The sequence below is a fragment of the Liolophura sinensis genome, chromosome 1 (genome assembly GCF_032854445.1).
Source record: "Liolophura sinensis isolate JHLJ2023 chromosome 1, CUHK_Ljap_v2, whole genome shotgun sequence".
Taxonomy (NCBI): domain Eukaryota; kingdom Metazoa; phylum Mollusca; class Polyplacophora; order Chitonida; family Chitonidae; genus Liolophura; species Liolophura sinensis.
In genome coordinates, this window is record NC_088295.1 from 24,671,318 (window position 1) to 24,682,488 (window position 11,171).

Consider the following 11,171-nt stretch of genomic DNA (forward strand, 5'->3'; position numbering starts at 1 on the left):
GCAAAACAAAAAGGATCCATGGCAGTCACGTCTGTTCATGAAAGATAATCACATTTACCGTAGTCCGACATTGCTCTGACGTTAGGTTTGGCAGAACCAAAGCGAATGATTAATTGATTAGATTGACTGGTTGGTCTTTAACATTGTGTTCAAGAATTTATCACTAACGCCTGCGTGGTTCATAGATGGAAGTCTTCTTGACTGAAAGCTGCAGTCGAAACGTCGATCGCTGGATACACGAAACCTTACCGGCCAAAGGCCTGATAGTACTTCTACCGGTGAGCCCGAGACTTTTAACCATGCATCTGAGGGCGCGAGGTTCCCAAAACCAAACGAGCATTTCCTGTAAGTACAAATATTTTGCAAATGCTTGGTCTTCAACTTCATACAGAAAGCTTCATTTCGTTCTTCTGGTTTTGCTCTCTACGCTATACGTCTTCAATTATATTTATCATGTAGAAGACGTTAATATTTGAGATAGTCAACAATCTTACTCCTTACAGGTCTTAAGTTATAGCTCTTTAGTTACATAGCCTTATCTAGTTAAGGTATTAACTGCTGAATGAATTTGCCAAATCTCCCTCCTTAAACATTTGGACACTTAGCACGTCTTTAAATAATTGACAGGTGTCCAACTTACAAAAGTTACCCTCACTGGATGCTTGATGTTCTAAAAAACCAAGTCTGAGGTAAAAGTGAGCCATAACACAAAGGTCGATCGGACTAGCAGGACGGGGCGATTACTCCGAGTTTTGAAAACTATATGACCAAAACTATATCACTATTATACCTGAAGTAAGCTGGGCCAGAGGTTAAAGGAGTCGCTTCAAACACATGGACTTCATGCTTGGTTTGAAACTCCAGTATTGAAATCCCATGGTCTTGACACCCCCGCCCCCGCACACAGTATGCTGAGCCACCAGATCTACACAATATATATTCCTCAGCAAAGGAGTTCTTAAGATTGGCACATACGGGCAATTAAATGGTTTTGTTCCCAGTATCAACAACTGAACTTGGAGAGATCAGACATTTTTCTAAATACAATCCATTTGGCTCTCAGATCATAATTGACTGAACAGAACAAAGTACTGAAAAAGTCAGCATCAATAGTCCTCTGTGCCGCCACGAGATCAGCAACACCAATTCAGCGAGCGAAAATTTTCGGCAAACTACGCAGACGATGTGCTAAAGACGCTATTCAGTGACAAGCATCAGCTCCCAATATACTTTCTTCAGGTTGTCGTTATACAGTGTATGCCGAAAGCTGCTTGTTCATTCAATGCCTATACACATGTATTGTACGATCACGTTATTACTTTTAGAACGTAAAGAAACTGTTTCGTATGGCCGCCAATTGTTGGACATACAGTCACAGCATTCCTGCACAATGCAGGCCAAGCAGCGCCTAGCACCATGGACATAACCTGTATATGCAAGGTAAAATTCTTTTGGCAGATGACATAACCCGTAAATGCAGGGCATTCTATTTTTAAATTATCTTTGCTTGACAAGATTCGAGACTCCAGACTGACCAGCACTTGGCATACCCTCCTATACATGGAGAGCGAACAGAAGAAGTATAAGGTACAATCCGACTCGGAATTAAATTGTCTCTTCAATCACCAATTTGACGCCCTGACCAGTTGGCCAGCTTCGTGCAACCATCAGCATCTGACTAGAAACGGCATAGCTATTTCGATAAAAATATTGTCATACACGTTCTGAATTGTCCATTATTTTGGGCCTGCCGACGCTTCCGTGAGGGCATACATTTATAGGCCTGTCTCAAACCACAGAGACCGGACATGACACCACAGTGTACTGACACCAGGTTTCTCATGCAGTTGATGACCTTTTCGTCATGGAAAGACGTTCTGGAGATAGTGTGAACGCAGCAAAGTTGGTTGCCACACATCTGAAAACAAGAATTCACGACTTTTTATGAGTAAACCTTGTATACCAAATGACAAACTATGTACGCCAGTATCATACCATTCCGCGTCAGGTGTTTCAGAATGAAACAATAACCAAAACTCAACCGATGAGCACCCAGTGCGATGTAGAAAACAAGTTACTAACACTAATACATGTATACATGTGGACAGGAAGATGCTGGAAGCGAAAATTCGAGATTTTTTCAAGACTCCCTCCAATATTCATGATTTTTTATGACAATTCAGGGTTGGGGCGTATATTCAGGGCTATTTGTGCTATTGTTATGACAACCTTTGTTACCGACGGACAACGCCATGCCATGCATATAATCACAGATGTTTCACATTTGTTGTATACAAAATCCAGGTCTAGTGTGTGTTAAAGAATCTGCCTTTTTTCCAGGAATTTATAAACAAAAAAAAATTAAGTGGAAATTCTTTTTTGATGCGTATTTCATTTGTAAGGTCCCATTCGCCAATGTTATACTAAGGGATCAGCTACTAGTCTTTGTCCAGTGTTTCTGTTATTAGCACTGCTCCATGAAACAATATCCTCGTTTCTAAACTCTACGTAAATCGTATACTATCAAGCCTTTTTGCTAACCGAACTAACTCAAAGCCAAATTTTCCCTCAGGTTTAGGACTGGAATCGTATTTAAACATGGGGAAGGCCTTGTACTGTCTGCCCGGGACTACCTTAAATAAATCCTCTCCTCTTAAACTCTTCACTATCATACGGACGTTTTTGTCAATGTCTGCATTTCGTCTTGTGTGTAATTTCACTTCACGCTGAATCTTTTTTGGATCAAATACAACATCTATAGAATCCTCACAAAGATCCAGAGAGGGATTGGCGTCATCTGATATTTTGGACACGAAACAATCTCTCCGACTCTTTGGTAAGTCATTAAAAAGTCTGTTTAAAATGTCGTTCATCAGGTCAGCTGGTATATTTCGGCCACTGCCACCGGTGAAATTAACTGTCCTGTTCCAGCGTAGGTCATGTCCAATCTTTTCTGGTAACCATCCGTTAACTGAAGACAGGAGCCGATGTGCTGATGTCACCGATTCAAATTTACCGGTCCGATAGAAATCCACAAGGTCCATGACCCAATAGGACAACATAGCATCACCATCCCCTTCCCTTACAGCATCCCGACGACATAGAAGATTGAGGCCCCTCCAAGCTAGTGCTGTATTGTACCTGAATTTGAAGTCAGGTAAGTAAGTTGTGTTTGTCCTTCTTTTCTTCACCAGTCGAGAGCTTTGTCGCACAGATTCATCTTCATACAACAGTTTACATTCTTCAGTACAGTACCATTCACAGGATGGAAGCTCTTCCTCAGAAAAGCCGATACACTCAAGGTGATACCATTCCTTCAATAAACAGTCATCCTGTGCCGCGCATCCAACCATGGCCACATCACCCATGTCTTGTGAACACATACAATACTTAAAAGTCTTTTTGGATTTTTGTTCACATTCTTCACTGCAGTACCACTCATCTAGTTGTTGGTGTAATGTAACCCCAGCACAGGAGTAATGAAACAACTCTCCCTTGATACAGCCCCTTCCACTTTTACATCTCACCACACCTTCATCTCTGTCCTCATTACAACAGTAATCCGCAACACCTTCTGACGGGGATATTGTTAGCGCATCTGTGTCCATCTCATGCCAAATTGACTGAACAATCTGTTTACTGACAGCATCCAGAAATGACCGTCTCTTTTGGAGAGAACATGCTTCTAGCGCCTTCACTGCGGAAGGAGGGCGATCACTTGTCGTTTTCAAGCCCATGACCTCCATTGCTGAGAGGATGACAAACGCCTCCGTTGCTTCACACATGAGATCCCATCGTTGTAAAAAACTGTTCAACTTGTCATCTGAAAAATTTATCATGTTCATGATTTGACGTAGAGTGCCTTTTTCTTCAAAGCTAGTCTCTTTCAGGAAGTCGTTGTAATAGTCTTCCAGGAGCAAGATCTCTTTTCGAAACTCCTGAGCATCCGAAATTAAAGTTTCTACCCTAAGCACATCATTGTCTCGACTATCACACCCAAAGTTTGAACTATCTCTGAATATAACAGCAGGTACAGAGTGATCACTGCCTTTCGCAATGTACTTTTGAACACAGTTAATGACATCTGTGTTTGCATCAGTCGAGCTCTCGTCCAGTGCCCCGAGATTCATTAAAAGGCTCCTTTGCACAGACTCCAGTGAGTGATTATGACTTACATGTTCCACAGTACAGTCATCAAAGAACTCACTGAACCACTGCAAGTGTCTTGTCAAAATGCGTGACACAATTACTGTCATTCTGGACTGTAGCTCATGAAAGTCTCTAACCGAGGGTGTAAATACTGTAAATGGAATATCAGAAGCTGAAATAGTTGTCCGGTCAGAATTATCTAGACGGACCGTTGGAATACGATTTACTGCTAAATATCCAAGAGAATACTTTACTTTTGCATTTTGCTGGTCTACATGTGGATGACTTGCTATCATTCGATTGCAGACATTATCCCAGGAAAGTGTAAAACCAGGGTCAAGAGATTCTTCTCTTGACTGTTCAAAGTCATAACCTGATCCACGGTATTCTTCAGTCGACATATTCACGGGTATTTTGTCAGAAATATGACCATTTTCCGTGCAAGGTTCATCATCATCAGTATATATTTCATCCTCGTCGGAAGATATATCCGTTTCTGAAATATCTGTTTCGAATTCTGGTTCATTTTCCCCTAACATCATATTGACATCTGGCTCTATATGACCTGGAGGCGATAAAGCTGATGTTACTTCCTCGTCGTTAACAAATGATGAGTCTAAGGATGCATCTTCAACACTGTTAAGAACCTGTGAGTCCAAACACTCCTCCTCAGTGCCATTCAGAGTTGGTGAATACCTCTCGCCTTCTACAACATTTTCATCTCCAATAGGGCAGTCGGACATTGCCAAATCAAACTCCTCTTTTAACCTTTTAAAGCAAACATCTGTGCCGTGTGGACCAAAACACAAACCTAATTTACTTAGCAGACTGATAGTCTTTTGTTTGGACCGCTTTCTTCTCAGAAGTAATGAAATTGTGGTGGGCAAATAATTTGCTTTGACAGGGTATTTTGCATATAGCAGGATGGAAAGGGCAGTACCAATCATAGGCTTCAGGTCAACTTGTCTGTTATGGCCTCGACGTAGGTCATGCTCAGTTTTTCCAGCAGATACAGCACCTATGAGCACAGTATGTAACAGTGGAGCTTTATCTCGAAGCTCCTCAATCACTTCATCCCATGGAATATCTTCCGGTGTGCTCATCAGATTAGCCTTTTGACAGAGGCAGATATCACTGAGGAAGAGTGATTTAACCTCCCTACGTACTTCCTTCTTGACCACATTCAGAAACTGTCTTTTTGATCCGGCCGTGGCACGATAAATCCCGCGCACGGCAAGTGGATAACGACGCTTTTGAATATAGCCTGCTATTGTATTCCACTTAGACGACTTCTTTGGTTTCTTATTCAAAAATGATCGTGGATACGGCTTTCTGTTTGCATCCTAAAAGACAGAAAAAAAAAACGAAGCCAAAGATATATCACACTGCAGAATTCACATTATGAACATGTTCGATTACATTGTACATTCCTCATTCAAACTTTTTGGAATATTTATCACATGATGACTTTTTGGATAAATTATTATTTGCGCGTGAAAAACTAATTGCTTCTGTTTACAGACCACATAAAACAGTTAAAAAACCATCATTAATTTGTAAATATTAAATCCCTAATCAGAAAAGCTCCAGCTTCACTTTCAACATTATTTAGGCCGTTCCACTAGTCTCTCCTATTGGCAGGGTAGTCTAAATGCAAACACAGTGCTCTTATGTTCATAGAATTCCATGCCAGATCTCGGGGTGAATATTATGCTTTACATGTGTGCACAACCTGAGCTCAAGTACTTGAAGTACTTTTTACGATACCTAGCTTAACACTGATTCTAATAAACAAGACACTATGTCCTGCATTTAGACATTTATGATAGAGAGCACCAACGGTGGAACATCCTCTCCGTGTTATGGGTCTTTTTAATATATGTATGTAAAGCCTGAGCTCAATGCATGAGGTACTTTTTGAGATACCACCACATTTACCCTGAGATTTAAGATAGACACAGGATTACTTCAACATAAATTCTAATACGCAATAGTGTAACATAAAAACAAAACCCAGCAACAACCATCTCAGCCTGACAATGCTTTGGGTCCTGGAGCACAACGGTGTTAAAATCCAGAGCTGTCGGGTCATCCATAAGGTAAATATCCATCCATAGTCCATCAAACTGAAGTTCTCCACTCATTTCAACAACCGGTATATAAAATGGGTTAGGCCTACACATTCCCGATGTTTGCAAAGAAGAGGCCTCGGAACTACCAAATTATAAGACTAGATTTTTCAGGGTTCGGCCCTCTGGGCGATACCCTCTTGAAATGGTCAGACTATTAACCATAAATTTGTGCTCCAACTACAGAGAAAACCGCCACACCTAACTTTACACGATGCTTGCGTATCGTCTCAAGTGAAGCATATCAAAGACGTGTCGCAGTTTGTCGCATGCTTTGGCGGCCATATTGTATTTATTTACATTCTATATGAATCCCTTAAAGAATCATCTTTTCTAGAACCACCAAACCGATTTCGTCAAATTCGGCACACCTGATTACATTTGGGTGGCAATTAAAACTTCTTAATATGAATCCTTGCCGTATGTAAACTAGGCTTGGGCTCAACAATGAATATAGCGCAAAAGTAGGTCAACTGTAAAAAGTGCACAACTGGATCGAGCAAATGCTTTTCTGAAACTTGTTTGACGTCACGATTTTGAATTTCAAAGAATTAATTCCGCTATGGTTTTCATCTAATCGCCGAACATTTCTTTTTCTTCTGTTTTCCTTAGTAACTGTTACCAGTATAATTTATGCATAGTCTACAGAGCCGATCCCAGGAATTGCTGTTCACGACACCTACATTTTTTCCTATAATTTTAAATCAGAGGAGAGGTTGAACTTGATGAAATATGACTGCATACAAACTTCTGGGAGGAATCTGGTGCTCTAGGACACTAAGCATTGTAAAGCACTGGTACAACAGGCCAAGGAATGTTTACTGAAACTTTACTTGAATTTAGGAGTTGAATTGGAGAGTAAATAAGAGAGCAATCAAAACATAAATAAGTCAACTAGTCATCCATGGCAAACAGTGTTCCGACTCTCCTATTTCATGGGCTATGGATGAAGATCTACAGAAAGCTCACAAAGTCGTCTGGGCACTAGTAAGTCAGCTGTGTGGACACAGAAACCCACCAAATTGCCTCAGTTTGGAATAGACTGGACTCGCATCATGTCACTCTTTAGGTCTCCATTCATCAGGATATACATGTAGAGCTGCAGTAGTCTATGGCCTAAAAGCCAGTCTAAAGCATGACCTATAAACTGATGTGAATGACAGTCCAGTGATCTGAGATTGGTAGAGTTTTCACAAATAAGTAGACTAGCTGCAAGAATATGTCCAGTTTAGCTTCAGATGTCTATCACTAAAGGGTACAAGAACATTACAAGGCCTATTGCCTAGCAGGTTCTAATTAGTTAATAGTTGTTAATTAATTGGTGGCATGGCTAAATTGTAATTCCAAAATCTGAATCTGCCATCTCTGTGTGAGAATGGTTTCGTGATATGAGGCCTCGGCTATTCATGAAACAGTCTGAATTCATATTATATTGTTGCAATACAGAAAATATAACCGGGTCAGCTTTGCTTTCTCTCTTTACCTAATGTATAGAGTACAAGACAATACCTATACACCTGATATTATAACCCTTTTTTTGTGATATTATATCTTATGTGACAAAAGTCTTTTCAAAAAATATATTGCACTACATGTAATGTAACCTGAGCTTCCTGTTAATTATCTTATGTACATTGTTACACAGAATACAAGGCAAATGTTTGATAGAGAATGATTGATTTGAGGAAATATAGATGTTTCTGTGTATTGCTAAGTGACATGTTATTTGTATGAATTTAATGTGTAACTGTCACAAAAGTCACCGGCCCCAATAGCACATTTGGCAGAACGCCCTCTTTGGGAGCGGTAGATCCAGGGTCAATCCTGGGCCGAGTCACAATAAAGACCTTAGTTATGACTTCCTCGCTTGGCATTCAGCATGAAGGGGATAGTGCAATGAATGGTTGACCCATATCAGTATAATGGATCAGGCGGGGCGGCTTACTTGCTTCGGTAAGGCGTCTCCGCCAAGCAGCACTAGATAAAACAGCGGTGGAAATCCTCAAATCCGCCCTGCAACAAGGAGGCACATTACATGCTCTCTAAGAACTCTTTCCTCATCATATGACTGAAAAATTGTTAAGTACGATGTTAAACCCCAAGCACTCACTCACTCAAAGTCAACACTGTTAAGACCCCCTGGGGGCTTGCGTGAAGCCTCTCAGCCTCTGTAAGTTCAACTCCATCTCATGTTGGCATCCCCTCCGGCCATAAATGGGAAGGTCTGCCAGCAACCTATGGATGGTCATGGGTTTCCACCGGGCTCTGCCCGGGTTCCTCCCATTATAATGCTGGCCGCAGTCGTATAAGTGAAACGTTCTTGAGTAAGGCGTAAAACAGCAATCAAATAAATAAATCAAATAAGACCCCCTGTTGACAGAGCAGTTCATGCCTCAGGAGTTGGCAGAACCACCATAATTAATTTAATTAGTTTTAAAAAAAATCGTGGTTTTCTGACCATTTCTTATTTGACAAAACATGTTTTTGCCTCCTGTGCAGTCCAACATCTCAAAATATTTCAGCTTATGTTGTCATTTTTTTTTCCTTATCAGTCCAGAATGCCATCATGATAAATTATTCTAGGACTAAAGAAAAAAGATAAAAACAAGACATCTTTAAAATTGTACATTACACACATTAATCCAAAGATGTGCTACTGGAGCTTTTCTGAGGTATATCATAAATTGTTATTGTCCGTTTTCGAGTATTTTGCAAGTTACGGATCCCAGCAGGGGCGCCATCTTGGAAAGACACTTTCCGGTCACAGATGTGCTTTACTCTTCACATATTGTACACCGTTGCACGGTATGGTTTTATTCGATACTCAATGAAGCTAACATACTGGTACTAATAAAAAAAACTAATTTCTCGGCAAAAGGCTAAACATCACCTATACTTAAGTACTTAGTGTGTTATACCGTTGACGGTGCTGGCATTGTCATATCCTCTCTAAAAGAAGCACCGGACTGGAGTTCATGCAGATAATCCTGCGACAAACAATGCATCAAGTAACTATCCTCAGATGTCAGCCTCCAAAACTCGTTCATTGCACAGCAACATCGATAACCAAACTTGAGAAGACCCAGACATCTAAGACATAAAAATTCACCCTGTCGTTTGCTGTTTCCAAATGTCACAAACGACAGCCCAGTCATATTTTCAAGCGCTTGTCGCGCGGTGACTTGCATAGGTTCACTCGGCGGCTGACCCTGGCTACCCACAAAGCCGATTTGCACATTCGTATCCAAGTTCCATCTATCGTAACCGTGCGGTCTTCTTTTGAACTGCTCACCGCAATTTGCACATCCGTCCATACTGATGATAACAAATGCCTTCTTTGGGAAACGACTTGCAACTTTCCAATAGCACGCGCGTAGTGCGAATTTCCGCTTTCCTGGGGTTTGGAAGAGTGACGTCATTGAGGTAAGGCAAAAAGTAAATCTGTAGCCTAAATACGGAAAGTCATGACGTCAAACCCTGCACATAACGTTTCTTAAATAATCGATCCGATTCTTTGAACATGAACATGAACATGAACGAATTATAATCCATGCGTTGCTCAGAAACATGACCACCTTTTCAAAGTAATATTTGAGTTTCTCGTCTCTGCTCTTGGGACCTGTCAATACTGCATATATGCCAAGGCATGCCTACGACGTCAATATTGTTACAGCAATATAACCTGAAATTTTACTAGAACAACTCGACACAACACAAACCAGTCATTTTGGGTAATTTAAAGATTTGCTAATAAAAAATAACGCTAGTGGCGCCCAAACCTAGGCTATATTGTGTACAAAACAGAGCAGTTTCGAGCGCAGGTGAAAATTAAAAGAAATCCTATTGTACCATGCGACCTATCAGAAATGTTAAGTCTGTTTCTGAAAACTGTTACTGAAAGCCAGACAAATTGTTAAAGAAATAATAGCTGTTTAACTTCGATGAATATCCGGTAACTTTGAAACAAATCGTTCTCCGGAATATTTCACTTATTTCATATTTCACCGGAGAAACCCACGATCGACCATCCGCAAGTTCACGTACCGGTAATGTTATTTATTTATTTATTTGATTGGTGTTTAACGCCGTACTCAAGAATATTTCACTTATACGACGGCGGCCAGCATCCGGTAATGCTAAAGTATGATCTTAATTACACGGTTTAAAACCTTGCTTACATTTTGTTATATTTTATTTGCTAATGACTGGTGCTGTTATTGTATTTCTAACTTTCTCTACTGTATATTCTCGTCTATGCTACTATTAATGCATTGTGCAAAGTCGCCACGATATGGCTGAAATATTGCCGATGTGGCGTTAAGCCATAATCATTCATCCATTCATTGTGCAAAGTTAAGAGCATGGGGGGGTATCCACATACGTTCTTTGATGTAAGGGAGACAACTTTGCAGTTGAAGCGGTCTTTTTGTGGACGAGAGTAAATGCCCTTGTACTGCATAATAACAATGTTGCCAAAGGCGATCACTGACAATTCTGAATCACAAAGAGTTTAACTTTGATTTAAGATGAAGTGTCTCCACCTTTAACCGCTAGGCAAGTCGCATATAGGGCAAACTTGTAGCACTCAATCTATTGGATATGTAATTAGACAGCGGAATAAATAGCGCTGTAATAAATTTGTATATATCATGTTGAAATACTCACAGAACCGTGCACTACATGTACAATCAACGAGCTAGGATACACATCCAGTCACATTATTCTGACACCAGGCCAACCAATTATGTTTCCTTGCTCTAGCCCCTCAGTGCTCAGCACCAAATGAGACAGCAACAAGTGAAATTTTTAAAAAGTCTTTGACTCAAAATATCGACAATGAATGAGTGAGTGCGTAGGGTTTAACGTCGCACTTAACAATTTTTCAGTTATATG

At 40.5% G+C, this 11,171-nt stretch overlaps 1 protein-coding gene across 1 annotated transcript; it reads right to left on the reverse strand.

Moving 5' to 3' along the window:
• Nucleotides 1-1,240: 1,240 nt before the first annotated feature.
• On the reverse strand, nt 1,241-9,635 carry LOC135479677 (uncharacterized). Its single transcript, XM_064759581.1, has 2 exons — nt 9,197-9,635; nt 1,241-5,492 (listed from the first exon to the last, which is right to left on the reverse strand). The coding sequence occupies exons 1-2, from the start codon at nt 9,590-9,592 to the stop codon at nt 2,505-2,507; spliced, it is 3,384 nt and encodes a 1,127-aa protein (XP_064615651.1). The 5' UTR covers nt 9,593-9,635; the 3' UTR covers nt 1,241-2,504.
• Nucleotides 9,636-11,171: the final 1,536 nt, after the last annotated feature.